Raw genomic sequence first — 14,161 nt, forward strand, 5'->3', positions numbered from 1 at the left:
AGAAGTAGGAAATCATTGATTCTAGGAGAGTGTCTGAGAGAACCAAGCAAAAACATGAGGGAGACCTGCCAGAGGTGGAGGTCCATGGATGCTCCTGGGATGTAGAATGCCATGTTATTCTGCAATTCAGGATGTTACATTCCATCCTAGATGTTGAAGAGAATGAATTGTTCATATAAAACCTTCCCCACATTTGAAGAGTTCTTTGTCACTTCATTTTGTTGCAGCCTGCTCCTTTAACTTATTCATGTACTTTTTTCCTTAGAGAAAAATGCCAAGGCAGTTCCTTTACAACCTTTTCTTCCCAACAGTGGAATGCAAGCGAATCAATATCTAATGGTTTCTGTGCAAAGCTCAGTAAATAATAGATTTTATCTTGCCACTGTGGAAAGCAAAATTTAAAAACCTTGTGCAGTTGGGAAGCTGGGAGAGGAAGACTGCTAGCAAAATTATTAGCAGACTAAAGTAGAAATGATGATAATATTTCTGGCTCCATAAAACGTCTGAGAAATTAACTATTTATACTAAAAGAAGGGGAAAAAAAGAAGGCTGTTGCAATCTGATTAAGGGTGTCACGGAAAAAACATAATGAATAATGCATGTACTATATCCCTCCATGATTCTTTGCAATTTCCCAGTTCTTGGGCTTTTGGGGATATATATGTAGATGTGAATGAAAGCACATTAGAGGATGAAGAATTGATTTAAGATATATTTTTCATGAATATGCTCTCATATGAATATGTTTGGTTTGAGTTAGCATAAATAAGTGAAAGGAAGTCTTTCCATATTTGAGCCTTGTAGATATAAATTTCCACTTCTCCTTTTATTCTGTTATTTTATTGAGCTACTAGTTACTTCAGCTAGGCCGATGTTTGTTTGTAACAAGAGCTAAGGACCCAAGCATGGCAAGGGTTACTTTTATGATAAGGCTTTGCCACCTCTGAGGCTAGCAGAGGTAAGTGCACTGTAAATGAATCAAATCCAGTTCCGAAAATATAATCGCTCTGCTCCTTAGCTATTAGGAAATGGCCTAGCTCTGCATATGTAGTTGCTTATATATAGTTATGTAAATACTTACTTGAAATCCTCTAAATTACTTTATGATTTGATTTTTGAAAAATATCTCCTTGGGAAGATTATGGAATCTGTTTGTTTATACTTCAAGTAAAGTTGTATGGTAACAACATCATATTAGACTCAATCCAGTGATGGTTGGTATAGTTTTGCCAAGAATTATTATTAGAGTATGAGCACATTTCTGAAGAATTACAAATATGTAGATGGTTAACCTACCTGCATCACGTTTAAGAAATATCTATTTTTAAATGCTAGAAAAGCACAAATCCCCGTGTGTATATGGGTGAGAATAATTTGTAAATCAAAGACCATAGCAGTTATTGCTTCAAAAATGGTCTCATCTCAAGAATAGCTCTCCTTAAAAAGGAACCCTTGTGAACTGTTCATGGGAATGTAAATTGGTGCAGCCACTGTGGAAAATATTATGGAGGTTCCTCAAAAAATTCAAAATAAGGGCACTCCTGGCTGGCTCAGTTGGTATAACATGCAAATCCTGATCTCAGGGTTGTGAGTTCAAGGCTCACATTGGGTATAGAGTTTTACTAAAAAAAAAAAAAAATCAGAAACACCAAGTGATCCAGTAATTTCATTACTGGGTATTTACCCAAAGAAAACAAATACACTAATTTGAAAAGATATATGAATTCCTATGTTTATTGCAGCATTATTCATAACAGCTAAATAAGAAGGCAACCTAAGTGTCCACTGATAGATGAATGGATAAATATGCGGCACACACACACACACACACACACTGGAATATTACTTGGTCAAAAAAAGAATGAGATCTTGTCATATTTGACCAGATAGATGGATGTAGAAGGTATTATGTGAAGTGAAATAAGTCACACTAAGAAAGACATATATGAGTTCACTTACATGTGGAATCTAAAAAACAAGACAAATGAAAAAAAAAAACAAAGCAGAAATAGATCCATAAATACAGATAACAAGCTGGTTATTGCCAGAGGGGACGAGGTGGGGAGGATGGGCAAAAGGGATGAAGGAGAGTGAGAGGTATAGGCTTCCCGTTACGGCATGAATATGTCACAGTGATAAGAGGCACACGTAGGAAATATGGTCAACGGTATTCTGACAGTTACGTGTGGGGGCAGATGGCAGCCACACTTCTGGTGAGCATGGCATAATGTATAGACTTTCTAATTACTGAGTTGTATACCTGCAACTAAGGTCACATTCTGCGCCAACTATATTTCAGCAAGAAAAGAGTATCTCCTTAAAAAAAACTATAACATTTCCATTAAAAATAAAGCAACTATACAATAGACCTAGATATCTTTCCTTTTTTGACAAATGGGAATATAAATATTTTGTGAATAAGAAAGTAATTATTGGAGTAGAATTCTTCAGAATAGCAACCAACATTGAAATTACCCATAATTTATTTATTTGAGGCCTTTATTCTAGAGAAATTGTGTGTTAAAAATTATCTGCAGAACAAGGGAAGTGCTGTGTGTAGTGTGAGAAAATCCTCACCTCTCTCGTGGATGAGAGTGATGTTGTTACAATTGCTTTGTAGATAGCACCTATCCCCATCAGTGGTGATTTCTAGAACTTAAACGCTGCTAGTATGGTGCTTAATACTCTTCTTGGGACTGCTACTTTAAAACATGTCATCTATAAGTTCAACTGCAAGTAAAATTTATTTTGATTAGAAAACATCAGCTGGTCATCAAAAGCTTCTGCCTTTTATTGGTCTATGCTAACATAAAATATTTCTTAAACAAAATACTTTTATTGACTTTCTGTGATTCATGTGCTCTTTTTTCCTTTTTCTGTGTCACAGCATAGACAGATGCCATTTATGTTTAATGAAGCTTTCTCAGGCAGACTAGTTTAAATGCTTCCTGAAATAATTGTATATTATTATCTATTTTTATATTGGCTTTAATGACTAACAACTTACCACGGTTATGATGCATATATGACATATATTTGTCAACTAATATATAAACAGTATAGTAATCCACTTTCCAAGATTTTAAGTGATTTATCCTATATATAAAATATTTTGAGACAATACAATACCTGTCTTATATATAAAATGTACTCTTGTCACTACTCACCAGATTTAAAAAGCATGGAACTTCTCATTTTTAAATTATGTATCTAGTAATTTCTTCCAATAAGAATAAAAATACCATTGAGTTAAATAGCAGTTATTCGGCCTCTAGATGGGACTCTTGGTTGCTCTTAAGAACTTCACTAAGTTCAATGGGTTGTAATCAAATCTACTTATCTCACTGAGTTTCTTTTAGATCAGGAACTAATATTTAAAAAAATGACCTGTAATCAGTAAAGTATATATGAATGCACGTGGGACCCCACAGAGGCACACCAGTTACCTGAGCATGAGCAGGAAGTTGCCTTGCAGTAAGCATTGATTCTACTTCCACAGGCACTAAACATAACTCTTTTAGGATTTGGGGTTCATGCCCTCTTCATGTGTGGTAGTGAACAGGGTTTCCTTAGGATTTGGGTGGTTTGCTGAAGAGGAGAAGCTTATGAACATATTGGCATTAAATAAGAGGCTAGGTAAATAGAAGTAACATGAATGTAGTCCCAGGAGAAAGAGATCAGACACATAGAATGGTGAAGAGCCTCCTCATCACCAAATTTGGATCGAATCTTACCAAGAAATACAAACAACTAAAAAGAGAGCTCATGGTGAATTTTTGCTTATAGCGAAAATGTTGTATTTTTCAGAACGCTGCAAATGTAAGCCCATTAGAGCTACACAGAAGACCTATTTCCGAAACAATTACAACTATGGTAAGGATAACTTCATGGTTGACCTATAAACTGCTGTGCTGAGAAAGGGGTGTGTGTGTGTGTGTATGTGTGTGTGCACACACGCACGCTTGTGCATGAGCTCGTAGGGCAGTTTAAAATTAAGGCTGAGAACCAAACAAAGACAACTTTCAAGCACAAGTTTACTGTTCCTCCTGAGCAATTAAAATGTCTCATGGGCAAAATTCTTTTCTTCTTTTTTCTCATGGGCAGAACTTTTAACAAATGCTTGATTTTACAGCAGCTCAGGCTGCGTTGCGGCCATCTTAGAACCATGTAAGTAAGTGAGCACCCAGAGCTGCGTTTCAGACAAGATGGGAGGGACACTTCTTTCCCTGATAGGCTAAGGAGGGTTGGAGACTGAGTGTCTGGAGCTGCCTGGGTTTTTCAGTCGTGCTTCGAAGTCTGCTTCCCCAGTGCGCTTTGATGCATAAGGGACTGATGGGTAATAGAGGACAGCTTGGTTTCTCCAGTCAGTCTAGCTCCTGGAACACACTGACAGAACTGGAAGGTAACACTGGCAAAAGTTGTTAGTATTCAATTAAGGAAATGTTTTTTTGTCCAGCTTGACCAAGAAAAGTGACGTTCTGTTAAAATATTAACTGAAGAACCACCACTCCCTCCAAATGTAGCTGCCAGACTTAACTGAAGGAGGAAAAACCTCCTGTCTCTGTAGCAGGTACTGTGCTGGGCAGTTCCTATACACTGTCCTTCATAGTTTTTTCAACTGCCCCCCCCCCCCAGGTGTATTATTATGCTAATTTTATCAGTGATTATTGAACCCAGATTGTCCTTTCTTATTTAGAATGTTCTTTTGGGCACTGGTATGCTTCAGAGTCACAGATATCAATTCCTATTATATTTGAAAGGCTCAGAGTTTTCCAGCTGATAAAATAAGGGACAAATCAACATTTGCTGTAATGGATAGGCATTTTATTTTGATTTTTCCCCCTAGCATCTATGAGGTTAATAAAGGTCATGTGACTATCCCTGAAGAAGATTGCTGATGCTGAGCCAATGAGTAAAAATATGACAATCAAATAGATTTTTAAAGGAAACATTATTAAAATGAGAATTTTATTATTGAATTTATGTGCCTTATTTTAGAAGATAGAGGACACACAGCACAGATTTATTTTTATTTCTATACTGCTGGGAATCGGAAGGAGAGAAGTTGGTTAAGACTCTGTAAGAGTAATTTTTGATATCTATGAAAATACTGTGTCTTAGAAGGTATAAAGTAGAAAATTCTCAGTGTAAATAAATCTCTTTGAAATAAATGTACTAGTTTCCCAAGTTTTTCTTCAATGAAATCAATTTTTATTTTTTGCTTACTACTCATCTTAAGAGGAATCTAATTTTCTCTTAGTCAGTGGTAGATGCGCTTTCCAAGGTTGGAAGGTCATGTTTTTCTGAGAAGTCAAATGCCTGGCTGCTCATCTGAGAACCCATACCTCTAAAAACTGATGTGAAAAATCACAAGGAAATGGAGCTTTCAATTTTTAGGAGATAGTTTTTCAAGACTGAAAAATGTTATGTGAACTTTTAAGTATAAAAACAAAAGTGTAATAAAAAATGTTATTTCAAGGAAATTTAGTTGACTTTGTATTTATTTTACTTCTCTTATTATTAATTTTTACTTTATCTCACTTTCTTAGAGCTGTGGCAGTTGGTCCTGCTATTTTGGTTAAAAGTTCTAATACGAGTGGTTACAAGTCTGAGTGAACATTATAAAGTAAAATGGAATACAAGTCACAGTCAGTGGGACTTCCTCATAGCCAAACAATAACCAGGTTGCCCATAGTTGAAGGGTTTTCATGGGTCTGTAGCTACTGCTTTAAGCCTCCTGGGAGGGGGGGGGGGAGGCAAGCACTCAAATGATTAAGTAGAAGGAAAGGAAAATGCAATTTAAATTTTAAAATATGTTGATTTTTATCACCAGTGTCTGCCTGTGTCTAACGAGAAAACAAAGTTGGGGGTGAGAGTAAATGATAATTCACACAACCTCTGCTTCATTCAGATTAATTCAGTAAAAGCTCTTGAGCTTTAACCAAATTACTTGAATAATAAAGTAAGTCTTGTAGAGAGGTATTTATTTTGGAGTGGGTACATGTGCTAAAAATTTCTAATGAAAATAGTAGACACACTGGGTAAATAAATCATTAGTTAGAGAACATTTGCACAGTTGGCTAATCTCTAAGAGTTGATGGAGGCTCTGAAGCACATTTACATAAACCAGGACACAAAAAAATGTCTGCGAGCCAGGCTTGTCAATTTATCATCTGAATCTCCCAAACGCCATTTCAAAAAGGGTAATCTTATTTTTTTGTTAAAATAAAGACGCGAGAACACGAAGAAGGGATTCCTTTGCTTGCAAGTTCACACCAAGCAGGGACAGCTGGGTAGTTCTGTTTTGTTCACGGTAGTCCTCATACTTTCTCCAGAAATTGAAATACCAGTGGAGCAAAAATGAGGTTTTGTCCTAAAGATTTTAGAATCAGCAACTTGATTTCTCTCATCCTTACGTCCTACCGGTGGAACGTCGAACATTTCTGTATCAAGTCGGGGCACTGACAGGAGGAATGGCTTATTGCTGGCTTTACGTTTTCGTGGATTACTTTTTTCCATTCCTTTGTAATCCAAAAGACCCTAAAATCTGTGGGAAGGAACTTAGACGAAAGTGGTTTGCAGAGATATGCCTAAGAGACTTTGGAAAAGTGGGTTCATTTAGATACATTTTGTCTTCCTCTCTGTAACGTCCTTGAATATTGGACTAGAGAGCTGGGCCAAAAGCCACTGGCTTCTTGCTAATTGACATTTTTACTTCTTTGCAGGCCTTTTCAAAGCCCTCCTTAAAAAGGGGGGGAGGAAGACAAGCTCATTTATCAGAAGAAGGAATCTAAAACATTTGGCTCTTCTAGAGGACAGAATATACAGATTAGAAGCAGAACTGTACTTTGTAGATTCTGAGTTAAATACTTGGACTTTGCAGCTGAGCTGGTTACTTTAAGGGGGTTCATCTTTATCCTGAAAAGTGAAGGTGGCTTTTGTGAGCTACACTGGGTGTCAGGATTTCTGTTGAGTGAGGTACATCATGTAATGAACTTAGTAGACCATGTTCCATAGCTCATGAAGGGAGGGAATGTGGGGGAGTCTGACTTCAAAACACATGGAGGAAACAGGATCTTGTGGTAGCAGTTCTTATTCAAGAAGAAAATGTCGTATACCTACAGGAGAGTATAAAAGATAATCTGAACTGAAACAAAGGATAAAGGAGCTGGTGTCTGAACAGTCCCTAAGATGAGCAAGGTGGAGAGGTCGCAGAAGCAGCTGGGGAACACTGTAGAACAGGACTTTAAAACACTGAAGAGGCCCCAACTCTTTAGAAAATTCATTAATACATCTGATCGAAAGAAACAAAATATATCAAATACCAGGTCTTTACATAGAGTGCATAAATTCCTGTTGACAGCAACTCAAAGCACATATGTACACATTCAAAATAAAATTTTGGAGGAAAATCACATCAGAGTCACTCAACCTTTGATTACCTAAGTGGATTTCTCACAATGAAATACACACACACACACACACACACACACACACACAAACATGTATGTGTACATGAATTGGAAGGGGATGGGGCTGAAGAGTAAAGGGGCAGGTGTGTTATGTAGTGTGTCATTCACTACCATCTAAGGCAAAAAAATCTGGTCAACGTTTTTGAATTGACTAGAAAGAAGCCTACCTGTCTTTTTTGACTAGGGCATTATTGTGTATCATATTACCACATCAGCTTTATTTTCTTTTATCTAGTCATTCGGGCTAAAGTTAAAGAAGTAAAGACCAAGTGCCATGACGTGACTGTTGTAGTTGAGGTGAAGGAGATTCTAAAGGCTTCTCTGGTAAACATTCCAAGGGACACCATTAATCTTTATACCAGTTCCGGCTGCCTGTGTCCTCCACTTAATGTTAACGAGGAGTATATCATCATGGGCTATGAAGATGAGGAACGCTCCAGGTAATTCACTCCCTAAGGATTCAGAATAATTGCTGTGCTTCTCCTTTCTTTTATCCTATGCATTTCTCTAGACCTCTTACTCTGGGGTTCTTACCTGGGGCTCTGTCTGCCTTCTAGGGACATAGGCTTTGGTTGGGTCCCTCAATATAATGTTTTGGATAGAAAAGTGTATGTGTGCAATTTGTGGGTGTGCATTTCTCTGGGGACAGTGGTCATAACATCATTTCTTCTTAAGGGAGTCCATGACTCCCAGATTGTTAAGAATTACTGCTCTAAAACTTGGCTGTTCTACTCTAGAATAAATAGTAAATCTTTCTTGACAAAGATTCCTTGTGTTTTTCAATAATACATTTTAATTTTCAAAAATGGTTGCTTCTTTAAAAAATATAGATTACTGTTGGTGGAAGGTTCTATTGCTGAGAAATGGAAGGATCGACTTGGTAAAAAAGTTAAGGTAAGCCTGAATCTTATGTTCAAAGTGATACATAAAAATAAAAGCAGAAAAATAGTCATTCGTCATTTACGTGAAAGAGTTGCCCTTAAGAGCATGAGAAATACTTAAAGCTGAGACGTATGTGTCTGAGTGTGTCTGTCTGTCTCTCTGTCTGGGTCTCAAATTCTGAGGATGGAGTTTGTTTTTAATGCCAATTTAATTTAAGGAGTGAATTCTTTGTAATGTATCAGAGATTTAGCTATAATAAATCTTCTCACAGTGAGAAATCTGACTATGGTTAGTCTAGTCCTGGTTGGGTGGCTCCACATTATCCTTAGGGCTCCAGGATCCTCCTTGCTTCCTGTTCTGCCATTTTTAAGGGAACTGCTTCCATGCTCATATTCACCTGGAGGTCACAAGATGGCTGCCCACCTCCAGCATCCCACCTATATTTCAGAGAGAAAAAAGGGGAGGTAGAAAGGGCTTTCCAAGTGTCCCATCTGGCAATTTATACTTAGGTTTTAGTCTCCCTTCCATCCCTATCTGCAAGAGAAAATGGCAAGTGTCATTTTTTAGCTGGACATATTGCTTCCTTGAACAAATTGCAGTTCTGTGAGTCAAAGAAGAAGGGGATAAAAAATGATGGGCAGGAAACTACCAGTGTCATCTCAATTCATAGACACCAATTCCTCTGTACAAGCTGGAGCCACATTCATCTGTATGTGAGAGATCTGACCAAATCAGTCTTTATAGCAGTAATGGAGGTTTATTTTTAAGCCAATGATTCTTAGATTCTGGAAATGATGTGTTTTTAGAAATCACAGTAAATTATTATAGAAAGTTAGAAGGTTTCATTTCTTCTTACTATACTAAGCAAATCTGTCTCAAAGAATGGAGTGTATGCATAGAATGGCAAAGAATTGGAAAGTGTGTGTGTGTGTGTGTGTGTGTGTGTGTGTGTGTGTGTGTGTAGTGGGCAGGGAGGGAGAAAGAAAGAGTGGGAATTGTACCAAACATAATACATCCCCTTCCTTCTGTGAGTCTGAAGGCTTGGGAAACATTTACAGGGTAAGTTAAACACCCCTGGGCAGTTTATCTTATACATCTGGCACTTGACAGAGCAGACACATTTCAGTTTAAGTGACCTACAAAAATGTAAAGGGCATTATTTTTCAGGGAGAAACTACCCTTTGGTAAGTTCTTTTTCCCCCCCAGTATATTTGTCAAAAGTGAGATATATTTCAAGTTCAGACTTGTGGGAATTCTCCATTTGTGTCTCTTTTCAGTTACTTTGGTGTTTATTAAAAAATGGCTCTTTTTCAGGAAGTTGGAATCTCTTACTGTCCTTTTAATTTGGTTTTCTGCTTGCTAATGCAGAACAGGAATTTGTCCTAAATTCCTGTACCAGTTGGAAGAGTCTTCAACATCCCTGCTGCAAAGCATGTAACGAGACTTTCTGCTTCTCTTGGTATACCCAAACAGCGACCCTCAAATAAAGACCCAGGACACATGGCTGGTTTATCCTATTTTTTACGCAAACATATTTTCCATTGTTTTCTACAGGGGGCTCACAGAGTTACTGTGGAATCTTTATATTCTCAGTCTGGATTTAAACTTGCTAAAGGGAAGAATTGAACCAAAATGTGAACAATTTTTAATTCATATGCAGATATTCATGGCTAAAGATCTTGGGTAGAAAGTCTCTTTTGTCTAGATTTATTGAGATTCTTACTTTAGTTTTCCTGTCAATATGAGGATGTGAAAAAAGTTTTAGGGAGGATACCATTTTTTTCTTTTTTTTTCCAAATAAGAGTTGCCCTTTTCAGCTGATTTCTTTTTCTTTTTTGCTGAGTGAGTAGAATAAGAATTTAATAAAGACCTTCTTATGGTTTTGCCATACGAATTGTTGTTTACCTAAGTCTCTGGTGTACCAGGATGCTCAAATCAAAATATTTGGTCTGCCTTGGGGAGCTGAGAATCAGACTATTTTTTAATATGAAAAACAGTAAGATTGTGTAATTGAGTAGGCTAGAATGAAGACTTATTTGTAGTAAATGAAAAATGATAATTTATTATGTACTAAGCCCTTTACATATTATTTATTAAACTTCAGAACAGTCTTATAAGTCTGCTCTATTAATTTCAATGTGTTAATGATAAAAATGAGGTTTAATAAGTTCAAAAACTTTCCACAGTAACTGGTGGAAGTAGAATTTGAATCTGGGCCCTCTGACCTTAGCTCCTTGCTGCTCATTGTGGTCTCTGCACCAGCAACACTGGCGTCACGGGGGAGCTTTCTAGGTATGAAAATTTTGGGTCCCATCCCAGACCTACTGAATGACAATCTACAATTTTAAGTTATTTCTATACTTATCAAAATTTGAAAAGTACTGTTGTAGTCCTTATTCACTACCTGTAATACCCAAAATATAACTTCCTTTTAATTTATTATTTTACATGTAGACCCTCTTGGCATTGTTATTATGGAATATTAGTGAACTTGATTGTGGGTTTTAGAAACATTGTGAATGTCTGCTTTGAGTGTAGACCCTCATCTGTTGTGATTGTTGCATTTGATAGAAATTACTCGGAAATACATTTTTTTAAAGATTTTATTTATTTATTTGACAGAGATCACAAGTAGGCAGAGAGGCAGGCAGGGTTGGGGGGGGGCAGGAAGCAGGCTCTCTGCTGAACAGAGAGCCTGATGTGGGGCTCGATCCCAGGACCCTGAGATCATGACCTGAGCCGAAGGCAGGAGCTTAACCCACTGAGCCACCCAGTTGCCCCTTGGAAATACATTTTTAAGAGATCCCATTTGCCCCACAAATTTCCATTTTTTTCACTGCTTAAATCACGTATGTCTTAAAAGACTAAGTTCTGGCACATCATCAGAGAAAATGAAAAATAGCACTTCAAAGTCTGAGTGTCTTCCATTCATTGCCAGACTTATGTATATTACCTCCAGAAATACCCACAGGTTTGGACAGATACTTATGTCACCATTTGACATGGAAATTTTAAGTTTGAGGATTGATATGAAAACATGGCTGACATATTCTAGGTGGCCAATTTTGTGCTTTTTACGGTCAGAGAATTGTGTCCGTCTAGCATCATCTGATAACAAAATTTTATACTCTTTTATGATCAGAGAATTATGTCTGTATAACATCTCAGGAAAACAAAATTTTATACTTTTGGAAAATGCTTTTACGATTGGACTTTGCGGTCTTATTAAGTTGTTAGAATAATAGAAATGATAACCCTGGTGATATGTGCCTGTGACCATTTAATGTTTTAAATTTCACAGCGCTGGGATATGAAGCTCCGTCATCTTGGACTGAATAAAAGTGATGCTAGCCATAGTGATTCCACTCAGAGTCAGAAGTCTGGCAGGAACTCCAACCCCCGGCAAGCACGCAACTAAATCCTGAAATGCAGAAAGAACATCAGTGGACTTCCTATTAAGACTTGCATTGCTGGACCAGCAAAGGAAAATTGCACTATTGCACGCCATATTCTATTTTTTACCACAAAAATCATGTGGTAACTGATATTACTTCTATTTTCTCTCTTGTTTTCTGTTTTTCTCTTCCCTCCCCCCACCTCTTTTTTTGTGGTCTGAGTGCAGATCCTTAAATATATGTATTCTGTTTCACTAATCCTGGGAAAACTGTTCTTTGCAATAATAATAAATTAAACATGTTGATACCAGGGCCTCTTTGCTGGAGTAAATGTTAATTTGCTGTTCTGCACCCAGATTGGGAATGCAGTATTGGATGCAAAGAGAGCTTTCTGGTATCCACAGAAAGCTAGATATGCCGTAAAACAGTCTGCTTATCTAATTGCAATTGCCTCGTTTTCACATGCCTTTTGGGCATTCTCCTCACGCTTAAAAGTTCTGAATGTTTATAAAGGTAAAATGGCAGTTTGAAATCAAATGCCACACAGGCCAGGCAATCAAGCACCAGGAAGCATTTATGAGGAAACAACACACAAGATAACTTATTTGCAAGATTGGCAGGAAGCAAAATAAATAGTTCTAGGAGCTGGGGAAAGAACATTTCGCTTGATTGAGAAGCACCACTGAAACCAGTGGCTGTTGGGGTGTAAACAGTAGCATTTTTCTTTGGGCAATGCATTTGGTTTGTTTATGAATATATTAATCAGCATTAGGGAAGTGAATTATAACTAGACATCTGCTGTTATCGGTGTAGCTCTGTTCTTCCCTTTAAATAAACTCATTGGTGTGAGTCTTTTTTTCCCCACCTTTTAAAATAAATCTTGACTTGCTGCGTTGACCAGGAAAAGAAAGTATGTATGCATGTGCACCGGGTGTTATTTTTGAAAGATACATAGCTCTATAAAATGCTGTAGTTTGCAGGATGGTAAAATGTGTGAGGGTGTGCCTGTGTGTATGTGCGCGCATGTGTGTGTGTGTGTGCACTCACACCCAAGCTGGACTGAATTACAGGCCTGTACTTTATCACTTGGATTTGTGCTGTTTAATGCTCAGTAAAATATGCCTAATAAAAGGAATTCTGGTTGTCAGGAGAACAGTTTTTCTGACTTTTGAACCACATGCACAATCTCACTAACCAAGCTGCAGTGTCCCCAGGGACCTTGGGGGAACAACTGATACGTTTCCTTCTTTCCTTCTTCTAGCCAGGTTCTTCTCTTCAATTTACATATTTCATATAAGCAGAACCAAATTTCTAAGCTATGGCATACTGAAAATAAAACATTTATGAAGCAAAATGGTGCTGTGCTTCCTTCTACCAGGGCAATCGTGCCAGAATGAAATTCTGGAACAATCATTTCCCCAAATAGTTAATAATTCCTCTAAATTCTCCCTTTTGAAAGTAAGAGATCATCCTGACATTCTGGCTGTTACTTAAGCCCCTGCAGTTTGGGAATCTCAGAAGAGTCGACACTTTTGCCTCCCATGAAGATTGTATGCTTTTTGAGCTGCCGAATGGTTGCTAGTGGGTAAATTGGCCACTTGCTCTTTGGGGTTTATTCTCAAATGGCTAGGGCAGGTGCATCTTTTTCTAGATGCTGCAGTCATAGCCTTAAAAAGGTGAGTTTGGGGGTGCCCAGGTGGCTCAGTTGTTAAGTGTGCTCAGGTCATGTTCAGGGGTCCTGGGATCAAGCCCCGAATCAGGCTCCCTGCTCAGTGGGAGGCCTGCTTCTCCCTCTCCCTCTCCCCCTGCTTGTGTTTCCTCCCTCGCTGTGTCTCTCTCTGTCAAATAAATTAAATAAATATTTTTTTAAAAAGAATTTATTTATTTATTTGACAGAGAGAGATCACAAGTAGGCAGAGAGGCAGGCAGAGAGAGAAAGGAGGAAGCAGGCTCGCTGCTGATCAGAGAGCCCGATGCGGGACTCGATCCCAGGACCCTGGGATCATGACCTGAGCCGAAGGCACTGGCTTAACCCACTGAGCCACCCAGTTGCCCCAATAATTTTTTTTTAGAAAAAGTGAGTTTGGGGGCGCCTGGGTGGCTCAGTTGGTTAAGTGACTGCCTTCGGCTTGGGTCGTGATCCTGGAGTACCAGGATCGAGACCTCTCTCCTTAGCAGGGAGTCTGCTTCTCCCTCTAACCCTCCCCCTTCTCATGCTCTCTCTCTCTCTCAAATAAGCAAATAAAATCTTTAAAAAATTAAAAAAAAAAAAGGTAAGTTTGGGTGTCCCAGGGGAGTCGTGAAGTGGCACAAGGGAAGACCCGTATCTTGGGATTTCTCATTATGGTGTTGATAACTCAACTTGAGCTTCAAGGATTCAGAACTGGAAAGTCATGCTTCTTCAATGTTCTC

The 14,161-nt window shown here is 38.1% G+C and overlaps 1 protein-coding gene across 1 annotated transcript in view; it reads left to right on the forward strand.

The window, feature by feature from the left end:
• FRZB (frizzled related protein) overlaps positions 1-13,103 on the forward strand; it is a 31,758-nt gene extending 18,655 nt beyond the window's left edge. The window contains exons 3-6 of the mRNA XM_004768937.3: positions 3,808-3,873; positions 7,708-7,912; positions 8,303-8,366; positions 11,656-13,103. Of these exons, the coding sequence (XP_004768994.1) occupies positions 3,808-3,873; positions 7,708-7,912; positions 8,303-8,366; positions 11,656-11,772 (452 nt within the window). The 3' untranslated portion in view covers positions 11,773-13,103. The remainder of the gene's footprint in view (positions 1-3,807; positions 3,874-7,707; positions 7,913-8,302; positions 8,367-11,655) is intronic.
• The last annotated feature ends 1,058 nt before the right edge of the window (positions 13,104-14,161 follow it).

This window comes from Mustela putorius, unplaced genomic scaffold (genome assembly GCF_011764305.1).
Source record: "Mustela putorius furo isolate JIRA1106 unplaced genomic scaffold, ASM1176430v1.1 tig00003867_pilon_pilon_pilon, whole genome shotgun sequence".
NCBI classification, from domain to species: domain Eukaryota; kingdom Metazoa; phylum Chordata; class Mammalia; order Carnivora; family Mustelidae; genus Mustela; species Mustela putorius.